Source organism: Aplysia californica, unplaced genomic scaffold (assembly GCF_000002075.1).
Source record: "Aplysia californica isolate F4 #8 unplaced genomic scaffold, AplCal3.0 scaffold00061, whole genome shotgun sequence".
NCBI classification, from domain to species: Eukaryota; Metazoa; Mollusca; class Gastropoda; order Aplysiida; family Aplysiidae; genus Aplysia; species Aplysia californica.
In genome coordinates this window covers 1,086,703-1,106,213 of record NW_004797331.1, presented here as the reverse complement: position 1 = coordinate 1,106,213, position 19,511 = coordinate 1,086,703, and the positions used below count along the sequence as shown (strand labels likewise).

The following is a 19,511-nucleotide window of genomic DNA, read 5'->3' as shown; positions in this document are numbered from 1 at the left end:
AAACAAAACCCTGCCAATATTAACCCACTACACCCTAACAGTAGACAGCCAATGTTAACTCACTACACCCGAAGAGTAGCCAGTCAATATTAACTCACTAGATCCCAGCAACAAACTGCCAATATTCTTGGAGATCCAGGGTACAGGGGGGACAAGCATGGGCACGACGCCAGGGGCAAAGCTGAATGGTTCAGAGTAATCCACCTTGAACAGCTTCATGACAACGGGGTGTAACTGGGGAACAAAATAGCATCATCAGTTAAGATTTCTTTAGTTTACATAACCATAAAGCATAATTGTAGATATAAAAGTGGCAGTTGGACAACTTTTGTTTTCATAATCATAAGGTGTCTCAGATGTGAAATGGTATGGGACTAACGCCCCTATCAACACTATCAGGTTATTTAAGAGGCAGGGCCTCCTAGTTTAACGGTCGTCTCCGAAAGGACCGAGCCAAGTGGTAAATTCGTGTAAAGTGTCTTTCACAAGGACACAACGTCGGATCGAGCTGAGGCTCGAACCCCCGAACCCGCAATCTCATGATTACGAGTCCGGTAGCCTAACCACTAGGCTACCGACGCCACCAGACTCAGATGTGTCAACTGTCTATAATTTTAAGAATCTTGACCTGTTCAGATCCCGCAGAAACACAAATGTGGGGGCACAAAAATTACGTATCATATTGCTTGATACATCTTGTATCAAGAACTTAGGCAAAATCCAGACAATGTGACAAAGTTGGATTTTGGATTTATCCTGAAAAATTGGCACATCTGAAGAGTACTTTTTGCCTTCATAATTACAGGATGTAACTGTCTGTTAAACAGTAGCAAATGCATGCGTATTTGGCAATCAAGAGAGATGGAAAGGGTAAATTATAGCAGTTCACATCTAACAGTCTGCAATGCTGTACGCGGGGGGCTCTCGTGGCCCAGAGGTTAAGGTGTTTGCCTCTCATTCAAAAGTCCCGGGTTCGAATACGGGTAGTGACTGAAAAATTTTCTTCTCTAAAATTGTCTCCTTTCACCTCCTTTCCTGCTCTAAAAAAAATGTTCTGTCGTCTGCTTTAATCTCCACTTTCTGCCCCCCCCCCATCCCCTTTGCCTCCTCCTCTCGGCTCCTGACTCTTTCTGTAAGCCTTTCTACTGCTAACTCCTTGGCTCCTTCTTACTGCTATCTTTCAGCCACAACCCTGATCTTCTGGTAAGAAAGGTCTACACCTAGCCTTCTTGGACAAGGGCGAAAAATCTCGGAGGTTCCGTGTGCAAGTTGCGCACGTTAAAGAACCCTTGGAGGTCTAAAATCAATAAGAGTAGGTTTCAGCCGCCACCCGGGCAAACTTCAAAATTCCCTACCAACTGAAAACGTTTAATATGTCCCGAGCGCTCATGCAGTTGCGAGCGGTATAAAACACTTACCGAAAAAAAAAAAATGCTGTATGCTACCACAGGACCAGAATAGCAATTTGAAATAAACAAGTTGGTCAAGGAAGATATAAAGTCATGTGACTTTATAGAGCGGTAAGCAGATATACATATCAGCACGTGAACATTTTCAAATGTTCTACCCTGTGAGATCTAGCTGTTCATATATACACTGATGCTACATATCACACAGACCTTCAAACTTAAACAAGGAAAAACAATTTGAAAAGCAAAAAACATTTGTCGAAACCTTTATTTCAGCATTAGTGGTGAGAGAGACATCTGGTCTGTAGATGGTGCAAAATGCTGGCACAGGTCTCCTGGTGAGGGATTCAACATAAAATGTGATTTTGTCAGGGTGAGTAAAATTGTAATTGCAACTTACTTCTCCCCCTGTAACAAATGTCCTTTGATACAATTTAGATAATTTAGAAGTGGGCTGCTTCTACTTTGTCTGTGATGGTTAACCCAGGCTCAGTGGGATACAGCATCCCAGCAGACAGAGGAAAATACCGTTAAGTGACGGCCATTGATATTGAGCAAACCTGTATATACGCTGCACAAGCTAAAATTTTGTTTTAAAATGGACCTTGTTTCGTAAATAAACCGCACTGGTTTATAAGCCGCAGCAGATCCGTGGATCTCGAAAAGTACTCTCCCATATGTTGTACCATGTTTCTTAGACGTATGCTTAAGTGTGCTGTTGAAGAAAATATGTCAAATTTTTTATGTTTCAGATGTATGCTAGGAATTGACGGGGGAGTGACGCTCCTGCAATCTGGAAAATCCACAAATTGCCGCATTGTTACTAAAGCCATAGGTTTTTAAGCTGGGGGGAAAACGTCCAGGCTTATAATTCGAACTTTACAGTACTACATAACCATAGCTTCAATAATGTGCAATGGCGAACAGTCTAACTTCTACACTACAAACGCTGGTATCAAGTGGACAAATAGGCTACAGAATGCGATCACATCAGGAAAAGACAAACAATATTGCCAATCATATCTGACACGCTACAACATACTTCTGAAAAGAGCTTTAGAAAGAAACAAAAATATACCAAAAAAACTTGAAATTACACGCAGATTAAAACAACAAAAAATTGCTGTTGGAGAAAAAAAAAACCTCCAGCCAGAATTGTTTTCAAATTCCCTGGTGTACTTTCATTCCAAAGTCAGTCTACTTCTTTACCTCAAATTTAATTTAGGTATTCATTTTTTTGCATTGCAAGAGATAAAAGGAGCGAAAAATCCAAAACATTTCAAAATATTCTAAAAACAAAAAGTGCGTGTGTATGTTTTTGTATGTCTATATGTGTGTGCAAGTTGTGTATGTTTGTATTTGAGAGTGTGTATGTGCAATTGTCTCTTTATGTGTGTATATACATTTGTGTGTGTGCGCGTGTGTGAGTGTGAGAGTGTGTGTGTGTTTGTGTGTGTGTACGTATGTGTGGGTGTGTTTGTGCATATGCGTCTGTCTGAGTGTGTATGTCCATCTGTGTGTGTATATGTATGGGGGTGTGCGCAAGTGTGCATGTGAGTGTGAGACTACTCACTGTGGGGCTCTGGGCCTCATCATGTTGGCATTGATCTTGAGGTCGTAGAGAATCATGTCCAGGAGAAACTTCCCCACCTGTAACAAACAATAACAAACTTCAGGATGAGCCAACACAGACCACAACCGATGAAAAACTATTTTTTTTAAAATAACAACCAAGAAGACAAGCTTCCGTGACATATAAACCAAAAGTTTGTGCAACATGAGTATAGTCATACTAAAAAAAAATAATTTAAAACTTCAATTTAAAAATTTTAAAAAATTTTTGAAAGACTAAATATCTACACAAGTGATTCCTGGGCATAGCACTCGAGCATCCAATAAAGCTAGAAACTTGCTTGTCTTAGGAGAGATGAAAGAGCTGCTAGTCTCTTGCCAACTCAGCACAGGGTACACGCAGGCAATCAGTGAGAATGCATTCTACAAAGTATTCCATAACAATTTCCTAAACTGCCCAAAGAATGAAATGCTTAACCTCGCCAAAACTGGCTGAAGATTTGACTTGTTTCTCTTATAGGATGTTCCCAATGGCTATGATAAAAATAAATCTCTGATATTAAGCTGTAGCCTCATTATCATTTCTTGTGAGGAAAAAGTATCGGATCTGGCACGGCTGTCAACGTATATTTGTCATGCAGCGTGGTTAAATCAGGCGCTCGTCAAAAGGAAATTGAAAAAACTGGCATTTTTCTGCTAGTTTGGCAAATTTTATTGAATATTTGTTTTTCGGCTCAACAACATTGTTGTCCAATTAAGAACACATTTTTGGGTGGTTTTACTGAAAAATGTTGATTAAAGGCACAAAAAAAGGTCAGTTTTCAGTTTCCACGGACTATCAAGCTATGGAAATAACCAAACTTTGGCGGCCATTTTCTCGCTAATTCTACCTTTCAAACCAGGCGACCCCACCTTTTTCATTCTCAAATATCTTGAATTCTATTCAAGACAGATGCGCTTTTGTTAACCGATATCAAGACAACTGAACAAGCGTTAAGATGATACCAATGAATCCACATGCCAAAAAATTGACGAGCGCCTGATTCCATCGCGTCGTGATACATTTACTACTTTCGCTGCCACTCACGGCAAAAGAATGTGACCACCAAGAGGGCGGTAAGTGCAAGGGATGTTGGACAAGGGTGGCCATTGTTGAAGACGAATGTGAACAGGAAAGGGTTAAACAGTAACCACAAATGACTTAAACAAACTTACCACATACAACAATGTTTGTCACTTACCCCTTTGATCACGTACCGAGGCCATTTCTTAGGGGACATATCCTGCGGTGAGAAAATAAATAAAAGAAATGTGATGAACGACTTGTGAGAGAAACATTACCCGTATCCAAGTTATGAAAATAGTCAACTATGACGGCACACTGTTTGATGAAAAGAAAAGTCTGATGTGAAAATTGTATTTCTTTCCATATAAAGAAGGTAAAATACAAGGGGCTCAGCCCTGATGGTTACAAACGACTAAAACAAGCCAAACATCTAACTGCCAGATGTTGCTGTCCCCATCATGCTGATGCTGGGGCATCAGTGGCCTCGTGGTTAGGCTCTTGGACTCGCAACCGTTAGGTCGTGGGTTTGAATCCCGCCAGGGGCCCGACGTTGTGTCCTTGGGAAAGGCACTTTACACAAATTTTCCTCACTTCACCCAGGTGGGAATGGGTACCCGGCTATAGACAGTGAAAGATCTTGTCAGTTTGTTAGTGTTTGAGCGCTTAATCAGCTGCCTGCACTGTATGCTTCCCGGAAAGCTGAGAATGTTTCGGAGTGTTCTATGGTCTGCTGGGGTAATAATATAGTGTAAAGCGCATAGAGCCTGCTGTTGAGCGGGGATATGCGCTATACAAATGCTATTTATTATTAAAGTTCTGTTCTTTCCATATTGTGGTGTCAAAGTTCTGTCCCTACCATATTGCGGTGGTCAAGTTCTGGCCCTACAATATTGACAGTGTCAAATTTCTGGTCCTATCATGTTGATGGTGCCAATTTCTTTAACTCTACCAAGTTGATGATGTCAAATGTCTTACTCTACAAAGTTGATGGTGTCAAATTTTTTTTCCTACCGAATTGATGGTGTCAAATGTTTGTTCCTGCCAAATTGATTGAGTCAAATTTTTGGCCCTACTAGGTTGTCGGTGTCAAATTTTTGTTCTTACCATGTTGATGGTATCAAAGTTCTGGCACATGGCCCGTAGCCACATCAGTCTATGGTTGTCCAGTGGTCCAGACTCACTCAGATATTCCTCCATGTAGAGCTCGTACAGGCGAACCATCTGAAGGGAAAACACCACAAGGTGGACATGAAATATGGGCTGGGTCATTGACTAGTATTTTTTTCTAAATTTTGTCTCTTGTGTAACGATTTTGGTGCAGATATTTGTAAATTACGTAAAAATGAGCCAACATGGTACAAATTATTGTGCTTTAAGAAAGAAAAAAAAAAAGAAAAAGGGGTGTAATGATGATGAAGATATTGAAGATGATGATGACGGTAGTGATGGTGATGATGATGATGATAATAATGATGATGATGATGATGATGATGGCAGTAACGGTGATGATGCTGTAATGCTGGAAATGATGTGTGTAAATATATCTTGGTGCTGGTATAATTTTTCGTTTGGCATTTACGCTAGATCCCCCCGGGATGGAAGGACACAACCCTAACTCCCTACTCCTGCATAGAGTGACCAGAAATTTGGAAATAATAGTATATAATATCTTTGATCGTGTACACTTACATATTTCCTGTTCTTTTTTAGCTTTAGTAAGAGTTTCACAGCACATGCAACCCAACTAGGTCATGTAACAGTCGAGGATTTGAGGTGTTACAAGAGAGTAACGAACGCAAAAAAAGGAGGAGGAGAGATAAGGACAACAAATGTTTGATATATGAAAGAAGAAACATACCACACCAGAGCACCCATCAACCACCCATATATTTCTGATTCCGTGTGGAGCAAAACATTTCAGCTAAATGAAAGGCAAGGAAATACACACATATTCAACTCCAGCAAGACTGGTGCCTTGCCCTTCATTTGGATGCAATGGTGCGGCTCACGGTGCACACTCTTCACAGAAACGTTTTTATAGAGAGTGATGAGAAGCTGCCTTTACAGTGCGTGGTTTAGGAGAAGAAGTCTATGGACGGGACATACCCTTCGTCTTTATTTGTTCTATTTTAGGAATGAACACGTTGTCATTGTCAATTCGTGCCATCTTGTGCTAAGTAAGAGCAAGACAGACAGACAGGAACAACAGAGGGAGAGAAAGAAGAAGGAACTAAAATTGGCACCCTCCACCCATCTGTCTGTTCTTTGTGGACAAGCAGAGAGGAATTCAAAAATAACAACACGCAGCCACTTAGAAGACCCTTGACAAATAAAAAGTTTACCCACAGAGAGGCACCCAGACAAAGACCCAAGCTAAGTGTTATTTAGAAATAGGACTACCAGTCCTGATCAAAGAGAGTTGTGCAAAAACAACAATTTTGCACATCCATATTATATTCTATACACACTTCTTTGTTGCGTCCCTGAAAAAGATTGCATGAAATTTTAAAAAACAAGAATCTTTCCCTTTTCTTATCTCGTGCCAGATCTAAAACTGACATCACCAGTCAAGTTTCTCCACTCTTTTCTCTGTTCGGATGCTAAGAAAAAACAACACGTAATATCTTTGTCTTTTCCCGTCACTCATCTATTCAATATCTCTGAGTAAGGTATTCATGGTTTACTTAAAAATTTTTTCTGTCTGATTTTCCATTGAGCAATTACAATGATGATTTGACCTTTGCGTCCATGCTAGCAGCCAACCTAGACTCGGCCTATGAACAGATAAGATGAACAAACAAAATAGTAACACGATAACCGCAACATAGATCTGACCTTTGTGTCCATTCCAGCAGCCAGCCTGGACTCCACATTGTACTTCCTGTTGACGGCTCGGCCCATGTTGATCTGCAGCATGGCCTGTGTGGGACTGTAACCCTCTGATGAGCTGAACAATTCCTTCAGCGTCTGGGAAAAGAGAAGAGATGTTGGCGTTTTATGCTCCTTGAAATAATCCTCTAGATAGCTTGACAGATATTCCTCCAAACTGCAGACATCCTAACTTGACGCGAAATTCTAAAGAACTAAATAACACATTCAGCATTAAATTCACTGTTTTTCAATTAATTTAACAAACACGCACACACACGTACAAACACATACATGTATGTAAGTTTTCATCTTGACACCGGAAAAATTTCTAACTAACTAAAGAACAACACCTATTTGCTCAACACTTTCATCTGCAACTTCATTTCAAGACTAACTGACAAACAACACTCATCTGTTCAAAACCAAAATCGCCCAAGGCCTTTTTTTGACCAATTCATAAATGGAACATTTCATTTTCAATAGGGAGCGCCCATAAAGAAGAGGTTTTATGTGCTAAACCAATTCAATTTTGCTCTGGTCTACAAATAAAAGCATTTTCAGAACAATGAGTAATTTCCAAAAGGGCAAAGTCACTCACCTTGAAAATGATGTCCACATAGTCCTCTGGAGGGAACAGCTTCAGGTAGGGAAACAGCGTCATGTTGATGTTGTCTGAGCAGAGACAAAGTTTTATTGAACCAAACGCAAGACCCAAAACCACAGGGTAGCCCAAGAACTACAAAGTCATTTACAAATTAAATCATAATTTAGACTACCATTTGCTATGTGTTTTGAGTGTGTGTGTGTGTTTGTGTGTGTGTGTGTGTGTGTGTGTGTGTGTGTGTGAGTGTGTGTGTGTGTGTGTGTGTGTGTGTGTGTGTGTGTGTGTGTGTGTGTGAGTGCAGGTGAGAGAGAGGGCAGGGGGAGGGGGGAGGAGAATGATGAGCGATATGATATTCAACAATTTTCAACACCATCAAAGAATCTAAATACAGTGGAACTCGGATTCAATGAAGTCGTCGGGCCTGACCCTTAATTTAGTTAAATCAGAGTGTTCGTTATAGCAAACATGAGGTTTTTGTGTAGATAATTACAATCACTGTGCAAGTAATGTATAAACGGAAGTTGTGTTTCGGTGCAGAGCCTAGCATACGGCAAAGTTTGAATTCACAGACCAGCACTGAATTTATTATGTAGATGTACGTCAAGACTAGCTTATCATTGTATATTGATCATGTTGTGTCTCTGACGTTCCATGCCCAGATCACTTGAGCCCCTCCCCCAAGACAAATGCACACAGTCATACCTGTGCTGGTTGCCAGTCCGACACACGCAAAGACACATGCGCGTGCCAAAAGCACATGTGCTTGGATGAAAGAAGGCTGCTGATTGGTCACATAAGATATAAACGTTATGGGGGGAAAATGAGCAAAGCCACATCAGCGGGAACTGCTCCCCGTCAAGCGACTTTGTTGAATCTAACCTTGATCATTAACGTGTTCATTGAATCCAAGTTATTTTTACTGACTTTAATTAATAAAACAAACGGGGATTCCACCTCCTTTCGTTGAATGCCAGTTTTCGTTAATCCGAGCTCCACTGTATAAATATACTCCTCATGTCCAACCACATCCACTTCACCTACCTTGAGCTTTTTTCTCATAGCTGACTAGTTTGCTATTGAATGAATCTAAAAGAGATTTTTGCCAGTAGGATAGGATCTGGTCCTTCAGTCTTTTCTGAAAACAAAAAGTTGAAAAAAATTACTTACATTCAACAGGCCTAATAACTGAATGTGTGACAGCAGAATCCAGTTCATATGGCCATTAGTCATTGATTTTAAAAAGAGAAGAAAGTTTAGCATCTCATAAACAAACTCTACAAAGATATGAAGAAAATAGCACAGGAATACCAAACCCATAGATGCAATTCAATCAAACCTCCCATGTCTTTGCGCTTATCAACGATTACAGCCCGCTGTTTCCTGTTCCTGTGACCCCAGATTTGGATACTAGGTCAAGTCAGTTTTGAACATGGAGTCAAAGTTTACTTTTACCCACGCCTCTTGTGTCAAATGATGTGTGCTTGAAAAGATTCCATGTGACTATTTTATATATTCACTGATAATATTTTAATCCCATACAAATAGTTGTCAGTCATATAGTAATAAGAACCGTATAGGGAATATTTGGCAAAGAAAAAAAGCAAGGCATGCATAAGCCTACATTTTGAAGAATTTCTAAAATCTATTTCTAGTTATTTTCAAATGATGATCAGGCCCGACAGATTTTCTTTGGGGGGGGGGGGGGGCACAAAAGTACCCCTTTGCAATAATATGACCAATTTGATTCACAACATTGAGAAACAAACATGTTTGATTTTGTTTGTTTTCTTTAAAAGGTCAGTATTGAATTTACTTGAATTCAGTCGTAAAGTGCCATATTGGTAACTTTTTACCCATCCATGAAGGAAATTCTGGCTGGCTCTGACTCAGTCAAAAGAATTTGATAGACAGTGTGCCACAAGGTATAAGCAAAACAAAATAGAAAGTGTTCACTCACAGTCTTGGCATCAGTGCTGCTGTCAAACACTGGGGCGGATATAGAGTCCACCGAGACCTCCCCACTTTTCTCCATGTCTAGCTGACGCCACAAACGGTCCATCATCTCCTCCCGGCCCAGGCTGATGGCATACTGGTTCTCCTCAAGCCTCTAATCAGAAGACACGGAGGATGGAAAAAGAGTTTCATCACTGGGAGTGGTAGAGTGAACTGCAGTAAATCAGGAGTGTGTGTGTGTGTGAACAATCAGAGTCCAGCCATGCAAAATGTACAGACCCAAACTGCCTTTGAAAATAAATAAAAAATATCTTGAGCAACAAACACCTTGATGTTGATTGTAATTGAGAATGTTTGCACCCCCATCAACACAATCTACATCAGTTAGGAGGCGGGGCTGCTTTGTGCATGCCTGTCAGAGCCAACCTCGGCTGAGAAGGATACAACGTCAAAGCAGAAAGACAGAGATACTCGATAAAAATTCTCCACACCCGAGAATTGAACTCACACCTTCTTCATTTGATGGTGAAGAGCCTAACCGCTAAACCACCAATCTCTGATGCTGAGCAAAACGACATATTTGTTCATTTAAGTGCATGGGCTGAGCAATGAATAGAGCACACTTTTATGTTTTTGTTGTTCCATGTGAAATTTGTTATGAAGAATTCAGCATGACCATACCCTTTATCAACTAATGAAGACGACAGAAGGGTTTATGAACATATGTACAGAGGATGGTTGGGTGTAAAGACATGTGCACAGAGAGCCATGATTATGGCACTTCATCAAAGCTTGAGTTCCAGCATTCTGCAAATATGAAAATATATGAAATAGTTATGTGCTCATCTTACATATCATGGTTTGGAAATAAGAAACGCACTCACCAGATCGTTATTTTCGTTCAGGCCTCTGAGAAGCTCATTATTGTACTTGTTTATGATGGTCGATGGATTCGGCGAGAACTCTGGCATAACCAGTCGAATGGCCTACAGAAGATAGTGCAAGAGAATCATTAAAGCCTTTACTGTCACATTTTCATTCACAAGTCAGTAGTATTGTAAAATTGCTCACACAAAAATAAATGCACAGGTGTACAGCATAAAATATTATTATGGCCAACTGTACCGACCACGGGCCTACATGTAAACAATGACCTCGCACCAACAAGACAACCCATGACTGACTAGGGAGCTGAGCGGGACTCACAAGGAGCTAACCAGCCGCCCAACTCGTCAGCCATTCAAGTCAAAAACTACACAAAAGACAAGACACAAGGTAAAGAGTGTGCCCCTCCTACACAACAGACAAAAATCTATACTGAAACACAAAAATCACAAAATTTCGAGTCACTGAAAGAAAGTAAAAAGCACTTTTGGAAGGTCATTGTCGCATTTCTAGGAGGATTCTAAATTTTGTCTGAAGCTTGTTTCGATCAGAAAAGTAAGTCTCAAGCTTAAAAACATTTCACGAGGCAGTAAATATCATTTCTATTTCTGAAAACAGTTTAAAAATTGGAAATATTCATGAAAGTTGTGAAATAATTGGCAGCCACCCATTTAATTACTTTAAACCTCATCCGTAGGCATAAAGTCTGCTCTTTTTAACAGATAAGAAGCAACTTTGTACAGTAGACATTTTTATGCCTAAATCAAGCACAACCAACCTGCATCTGTGGTGTAATGGTTCAGTTCTCATAGACTCCCATCTACACAATTTAGATCATTTAGCAGTTCGACTTCTTCAACTCCACCTGTCAAGGTCAACCCAGGCTGTTTGGGATACAATATTCCAGCAGACAGACGGAGATACTCGATAAAAAAAATTTCAAACTCCTGCCTTCTGCATGCAATGGCAAAGAACCTAACAAAAACATCACAGATGAAAATATGAAAATATGAAAAACCAAGAAAGGTCACATGCTTACACAAAGCTTCCAAAAGCCCTGCCACACAGATCAACATTTTACCTGACACAAACAATAGCTTTTTTCTCTATGCTGCAACTTCTTACCCTGAGGACATAGTCCCATTCATCCAGCTCAAAGCTACAGAAGTTGGCCACTTCAGCTATGTCGAGACCCTGAGAGAAAATCCAGTACAAATAAACATTTCAACATTCAGTGATTTCCACATGACATTATTTAAATCCTATTTTACAAACTAGTTTTACTCTTCTTCCAACAGCAAGTGTGATCAGTAGCCACAGTGATTATCTTTTTGTACATGTGTTCTTCATCAGAATACAAGTGTATGTATGTATTTGGAAGGATTGTTGTATGTTGAATGGGCCAGTATAAACGGAACATTGATTTAAATCATATTTTATTATGAAGCACCTACATTGGTCTCAACACAGAATTTTAAAAAAGGAGGAACTTTCCACGTGATCCCGACAGAAGACCATTTTTGCAAGACATCCATTATTATTATACTGTTTAACCCTAGAATGCTGAAATAAAAGCCATCAATTTATCAAAGCAAGGTTATTGCATACCAGTTTGAGGGTTTGGAAGATAATTTCCATTAAAAGAGTCACCTAACAAATATTATTTACAATCTTGATTTTGTACAGAAAGTGTCGCCCCTCCCAGCAGCAGTTAAGAGGAGGAAATGGCGGTAGCAGAAATCCGCTAAGTAGTGGAATATTGAGACCCATGACCTAGAGCCACCAAGGAGTGGGTGCTATAAAAGTGATCTTTATTATTAGTATAGGATATAAGGAGGCATTGATGCCAGAACTGACAGGCTCATAAAAATCTACATCAAAATCTGCAATATAAGACACACAATTTATAACTTCCATAAAAAAGACATGGTTTGCTTGTTTTGTTTTCATCCCTTCAGTGTTGAAACTAACTATTCTCATCCATATGAAGTGTTGAAACTATTCTCGTCTGTAACAAGTGCTAAAACTCTTTTCATCCATAAGAAGTTTTGAAACTAGACTTACAACTCTCTCCACATCAGCAAGAAGTTTTTCACAAATGGAAGCATCAGGACTTTCCATTCTAGCCACACACTCAAGACATCCGGCGTAAGTTTGTAGCGTGGGCGACAGCTCTTGTTGTCTCAACATGGAGAACAGAGACCTAATGGTCGTCATGTCACCCTACAAGAGTTATAAGAGTTCGTATGAGGCTAAAAGTAAGAGGAAATGTGAAACCACAGACCAACAAAGCCAAAACAATATGGACAGAACAAACGCCAGTATTTTCCCTGTTTGCCCACTTTTAAAGAAATAAATCTTTTCTATACTTAATTATCCTGAAAGTGAATGCACTAAGAATAGAAATAAGTCGTCTTTTCTTTCCGTAAAAGTAAACATACTCATGATTACCATAAGATAAAAAATAATTAGAAAGTTTCATCACATCCAAATTTCCATTTAATCAGAATAACATTATTGGTCCCATTTTCCAGGAGAAAACATAAAACAGTAGTCATTAGTTAGTACTCTCTCAAACCAGCCACAGTTTAAGTACATGTCTCAACTGCAATAGTATTATCACTCAAGTCTTACTGACATCATGCTGCTCAATTTCAGTGATTATAATGAAATTTCTTTCTTTAACAAATATTAAGAAACTATCAAATTTGCATGACATACATTCCTCTTGTAAAAATATGATAAAATTTCCTGAAGGAGCACACAATTAAAAAGGAAAAGAGACAACCGTAACAATTTGTATAAGAAAAATAAAGCTTACTTTAACACGTTAGTTAACAAACCATATGCATTAAAACCCAGAGCTGCCAAAGTTCGTATTGTATAAAAAATTTTAAAAGACCACCCTTTCCCAAAACAGAAAGGCAAACATTTCTAACAAACCTTTTTGGCAAACACTCGGATCAGTTTGTCAAAGACATCAATTGAAGTTATCTTGTGGTGTATTGCTTGAAACTGAAGATTTCTAACAGCAGTCTTTTCCTACAAAAAAAAAAAGTATCACGGTATGAAACTTTCAATTTTGTTTTGTTTGAACTAAATTGACTAATATGAGATAGGTTCTCAGTTCATTTCAATAAGAATTTTGTGAAACTGTTCCTTTATTACAGTTCTAAATGATTCTACACTCATTTCAAAAACTGTTAAATATACAAACTAGAAACTGAAAATATAAGCTGACATTTTTCATGATTGGAAATTAATACTTTAAAAAAAAAAAGAACAAAATAACACTTACTGTTCTTTTCAATGTATGAAATAAGATTTGACTTTCGCATCACCATATGCATGTGTTAAAGCTACTTCATTGGACATTCAGCAACCGAAACAGATAGAAAGCAATTATATAGTACCACTAAGACAAAATTATTACAATTCGTCTTAGTCCTGGTGAAAACAAAGCAGAAACAAATGGAACAAAAAGAAGATATTTGATAAAACTGTTAACTCACACATCCTGTGAAGCAACTGGCTTCAACAAAAGCTTTGTCAATCAGCTCCTGAAACTCTTTGCTGATGTTTTGTTTGCCTTTTCCTTTGCCGAACTTTGAACCCCTGCCTTCTTTCTGCACAGAGCTCCTCTGTCTCTCCTGCTTCAAGCGTCGCTGTCCATCTGTTCGTTGTCCATCTGTCCCCTGTCTCTCACCCAGCGTATCCAATTCTGCCACGTACTCTTCTGACAAACTTTTCTCTCCTCTTCCAGATGGAAAACTTGCATCATCAGCTGATCTATCGTAGAGTGAAGGAACAACGTTCTGGCCATCCCTCTGTCCATCTGAGACCGTTGAAGAATATTCCAGTACATCTTTGTATAAAGATTTTGAAGAAAAAGCAACAGGCATGGGAGAAGAATAGGTATCAGCAAGATCTGTGCTGTTCACCCCATCAGTCTCAGCTGTTCCAGATATACTACTGTGTCCATCTGCTATACTATCATATTCGTCTGGTATACTGCTGTCTATCTTTGCCTGTAGACAGTCACTATCTATACGCTTAAGTATTTCAGCAGGCTGACCTTCACCAGGTGTATTTCTCATATCTCCAGAACTTCTGATATTTTCCATCACAAGCAGCGAGTCTTCGGATTGGTCTTCAACCCAATTATGAGAGCTGAGCATCTCATTGTTTTTCTGTGGGTCCCTTACTATTTTCAACTCTGCTGCAAAACGCTGAAGACTAGATTCAAATCCACTTATATCAGTGCTGGGGTTCTGTTTTTCCAGTTTTCCGTAAATATCAGAAAAAGAGAAATGTATATAGTCCAAATTCTTTCCTAATGAGGGGACAGTAGTTTCCCTGTCGTGATCCAGCTTATTGTGAGCAGGAAAAGCATCCTCTTTCCTCAGCGCTGTGATGGCAGTTGTGTCCTGTAGCTTTATATGAGGCTCAAGAGCCTCAGCAATGAAACTGCTTGACCATTTGGAAGTCTGAGAGGCTCGGCCACTGTTCCTGTGTGCATCAAATTCTGAGATAGTATCGTTGTGGTCTTGATCCAGAGCAAAGTCGTTAAAGGCATGTGTGGTAACCACCTGACGGTGAGCTCCCAGTAAGGATTTGTTTTGCACAAGCTGAAATGCTCGCTTGGTCAGTACTGAAAGAAAAAAAAAAGTAAACAAAAATGGAAATGGAAGGATTTTTTTTTCTAAGTGTTTGACAGCTTTCGCAACTGCATTGGGGCATATGAGCGAGTGGGACACATTAAGCATATAGGTTTGAAAAATAAAAAAAGGACCACACCATCCCTCCAAGGCTGAAAAGGGTTCGTAATCTAAGAATCTCAAAAGTTGTCCTTCATACCCTCTAACAAAAGAAAAAACCAACAGCATGGTCTTGATATTAAGTCTTGTCCTATGAACCATCAGGCTAAGCATTCAGTAATATGTTGTGTGAAAAGAAATCTACCATTCTGTCACCCAAATTAAAGTTTAAAAAATACCCCTCACAAATATGCAAAGAAAATTACAAAGATATTTATATCTTCTCTTTCCATTCCAGAATGTCTAGAAAAGAATACTGCTAGCACAATTCAAACTTAAGGTTAGAAACCAATTACCTAAATAGTCTGAACTTGATATGCTTAATGTTCTTGTCCTGTCATTATGACACAGTCAGTAAAACACTACAAGGAAAGAATTTCAACAGAATGCTCTACAAAACAAGCATCTACGCTACAACAGATGGCCTCTTTGACACTGCATACAAAAGACATGAGTCGGGTGTGGTATTCCATTCAGCCCGAATTAGCCCTGACAGGTAAAGTCAAAGCAGCTCACACCTTAGATGATATATACTGGGGTGATATAGGCATAATACAATAAAACATATACTACACGGCGCACCGGCAGTGGAATTTTAGTTGTAGCGGGGGGTTCCCCGCCAAGCGCCTTATCACGTCGGGGTCCGGGGGTCAGCTCCCTGTCACCGCTCTGTCTGGGCCGACTTCATTTTTGGTACTTTTTAACGTACACTTTTAGGTGTATCCTTTTATTTAAGGTAATTATCATTTAAGACATCCAAAGCACGCATTTCTGCTCTTGAGACCCAAAAAAACAACGGATATTGTAACCTGTCAGGTTATTTCGTTAGACGCGCCGAAGTCGGCAATGCTAAATTGTAAAAAAAAATTTTTTACAAGTGTGAATGAAAAAAAATCAATATAAAATAAAAAGCACGCCAAAAACTGTCGAGCTTTTGGAACATGAACGACATGACATTGGTGCAGATACTCAGAAAAGATGGTATCTGCGCGAATAATAGGAAGCTGTAATTTTGCAACTTTATCCATCTCACACGCAATTCGCTAAGAAGTAATTCCTCCAAATACAACTTTATGTGCCTAAAATAGTCTGGAAAATTCGCATATTTTCTCTAAAGTTTATCCAAATTACCCTGATGTCTCTCTATGAAGAAGTACAAAGCGATTTTAGTGCCAAAATACATCTACAACAATGTAACACACGGACAGTAGGCTATCAGTTACACTCCATAAATTATTCCTTATTTTTCTTAAAACGCTAGATCTAGGTTTTTGTAATTTGACTGAATAACAGGGATGACTTCTTGTGATTGCTTTGCATTATAAGAATAATTTCTAGCTTTCCACTGACACGGAATCAGCACCAGGCTTTTCCAGCTTTTATTTTCGTTTCTATAACCATTTGCAATACTGACAATGTTATGATTTCTTTACATTCATAAGCGTCCGCACATATGTCCGACACAAAAACTAAGAATGAATGTTAGCTGTCATTATTTTTATTCCATACAAGAAGTTCATCTCTACCCATGTATTAACACACTTTTGCATTTTCAAAAAAATCTCATAATACATCTTTCTTAGTTGTATGCAGGCTGCCACAGACACTGCATGATTCATGAACAAACGCAGAATAACTTTCTCTTGTTTAATTGTAGAACAAGAGCTAAAGCTGAGCGTCTTAAGTTAAAAAATGCCGATGTGCATCTTTCTTCACTTATAACTTGACTATTACTACTCGCGCAGATTAAAAATTTCCCATGGTAAAAGATGTGATTCATAGTCAGTTTAACACAGATTTCGGACAGATCTGTCGTGCCTTTTTAAAATAAACAATAATTTATTCATAAGTATGTAACTAAAATAGAGGACAAATTGGGTACTCTACAAACACTTGTCTTGAACAAAAACTAAGGCAAAGAAATTAACCATTCTAACGCAGAATAAATCTCAAGACATTGAGTTTTTAGAACATGCACGTAATGGTTTGCTGTTTGGAATGGGGAAGAAGTTATATCGTTTTAAACATAGTATAGACAAAAATGTGAACTTCTTAACCGACACCGGCAAAGTCCCTTCAGGGCTAATTAACCCAGTGACCCCGAGCCGGGGAGCTCTGGTGGGCTGCTGAGTCACACTAACTAAAGGTAACAGAATCGGGCGAAAAGTGACGCCGTGACTATTACAATAACATTATGCTTCTTTCTTTCTGAGAAAAGACAACAAAAGAGCATTTTTAACTGCAGACACCACAAAATGAAACGGTTAATCGAAACGTTATCGCTCTCTCTTACACTTGATCATGTCATGCTGCAGATTCTCCAACTCTCTCTTCTGCTGAGCTTTGCTCTTTCTTTTCTTCTTCTTCCATTTGTGCATGGACGAGGTCATGTGGGGTTTTGGTTTGGTAGCAAATCCACACACTCCAACATCTGGAAAGTAAATTAAGGAAATAAAAATGCATTAATTCAATACTTTTTCATTTTTGATATAGGAGTTTGAGGCCGTATAAGACAGTTAAGTCATCTTGGGAAAGTGAAGCACGTATACATTCTCTGAATGGAAACTGCAAGGCAAGAAAAATGTTTGACAAAAAAAGGTCGAAAAAAATGTGTGTCCAACTTGAATGAATGCAAACCTTTAAACTTGCAAAGGAAACCCTCCATATTTTCATTTCTAATCAACACAGAATAAAGAAATTTATAAATCCTAAATTTAAAGTGAGTCGCACAGTTTTTGACTCATTGAACTGCTATTCAGAATAATGGTATTAGAGCATTAGGCTCTGCTGCCAACCCAGATCTTGAAATTAATTGGGACTTGAACTTGGTGATTTACACCTCAAATAACTTTCTACTTCAGGGAAATAAAAAGCAGACAGACATGACGAAAACTTTTTTGAGTTCAGAACATTTTTTAAAAATTTGTTATGGAGGGCACTTGTGATAATTGCAAAAGTATTGTAAAATCAGTACAGTTCACTTGGTCCGCATTTTGGGAGTCAGAATTTAAAATTGCAACAAAAAGTAGTATATAAAAACAAAAGTAAAAGAAACCTCAGAAGAGAAGTGAAGAGGTTTACAACTAAAATTTGATTTTTTATAGCCTAGCCTATACACAACACAAGAGCTATTGTTGTAATTAACTCTAACTATGCAGTTTCCACAGACTTCAAAATGACAGTCATGATCACTGCTTGATATATATATATATATGATATGCTGTTACAGCCATTAATGCTGCAGTTTCCTCCTTTTCCAGTATTACTACATGACATAGATTTTAACTAGTGTATATGGTAAGTACACAGAAGATGGAAGTTAAGATTCCCGATGGGTAAGTGGGATTATTTGTGTCACGACGCAGTGGAGTCAGGCGCTCGTCAATTTTGGGGTATATGGAGTTATTGGTACACCATATTTAATCCTAAAGGTTATTCAATTGCCTTGATTTCGATGAAAAAAATATCCATTTATCTGGAATAGAAGTCGAAATATTTGCGATTGAAGGATGTGGGGGTCGCCTTGTTTCAGAAGTAAAACTAACAACAAAATGGCTGCCAAAGTTTGGTGACGGCTATAGCTTAAGATTCTTTGGAAACTGCAAATTTACATTTTTTGTGCCTTTAATCAACGTTTTTCCCTAAAATCCACAAATAAAAGTGCTTTGGCAAGGACATACAAGGTTGAACCAAAAAACAAATATTTGAAAAAAATGTCCAAACTGGCTGAAAAATGCAGACTTCTCGGATTTCATTTTTTTTAAGAGCGCCAGATTTCACCGGGATGCCTCACACTTTATAAGGCTGCCATTATTCTGTGCCCCCCCCCCCTCAAGGTGCCAAAAATCGATGATTATAGTGCATTCTTTAATTTTCAGTTCATAGATTTAGTTATGCTTTTGTTTGTTATCTAATTTTTACTTTTTCAATTGTCTATCGCAGTGGGTAGTATGGAGCTGGAGACAAAAAAGTGGGGAGGGAGGAGGAGGTTGTTAGATTTATTTTGTCCAAATTTTACTTGTTAGTCTTTGGTTAATATCTGTTTTCGATTTCAAAGCAGCTATGCGTACGGCCCTCCCGTACGCACAGCATCAAGGTGTGTTATCTTGACCTCGTACATCGGTGACCCATTTGGTTATAGGCAGCCAATCACATGCCGCCTAGCCATCACGCGCCTCTTGTCTTGCATGCCGGCACCTCGCGTTTGGAATGCGCGATTAAGTTTCTAGATCTAGTGTTTTATCAATGGGTGGGTGGTAATTTTAAGTTGGTACGGAAAATCTACTAAACGCAGAGATCTGAAATTTTACAGCAATAAAGAAGACATGTGGGGC

The 19,511-nt window shown here is 38.9% G+C and overlaps 1 protein-coding gene across 1 annotated transcript in view; it reads right to left on the bottom strand.

The window, feature by feature from the left end:
* Positions 1-19,511, bottom strand: part of LOC101863245 (DNA-directed RNA polymerase, mitochondrial) — a 50,782-nt gene that overhangs the window by 23,873 nt on the left and 7,398 nt on the right. The window contains exons 2-16 of the mRNA XM_005093281.3: positions 17,471-17,608; positions 13,873-15,011; positions 13,304-13,402; positions 12,425-12,583; positions 11,486-11,554; positions 10,360-10,461; positions 9,480-9,629; positions 8,564-8,657; positions 7,517-7,590; positions 6,883-7,014; positions 5,152-5,268; positions 4,223-4,264; positions 2,983-3,059; positions 1,675-1,744; positions 99-234 (exon numbers count right to left, since the gene is read on the bottom strand). Coding sequence (XP_005093338.1) covers positions 99-234; positions 1,675-1,744; positions 2,983-3,059; positions 4,223-4,264; positions 5,152-5,268; positions 6,883-7,014; positions 7,517-7,590; positions 8,564-8,657; positions 9,480-9,629; positions 10,360-10,461; positions 11,486-11,554; positions 12,425-12,583; positions 13,304-13,402; positions 13,873-15,011; positions 17,471-17,608 — 2,598 coding nt within the window. The remainder of the gene's footprint in view (positions 1-98; positions 235-1,674; positions 1,745-2,982; positions 3,060-4,222; positions 4,265-5,151; positions 5,269-6,882; positions 7,015-7,516; positions 7,591-8,563; positions 8,658-9,479; positions 9,630-10,359; positions 10,462-11,485; positions 11,555-12,424; positions 12,584-13,303; positions 13,403-13,872; positions 15,012-17,470; positions 17,609-19,511) is intronic.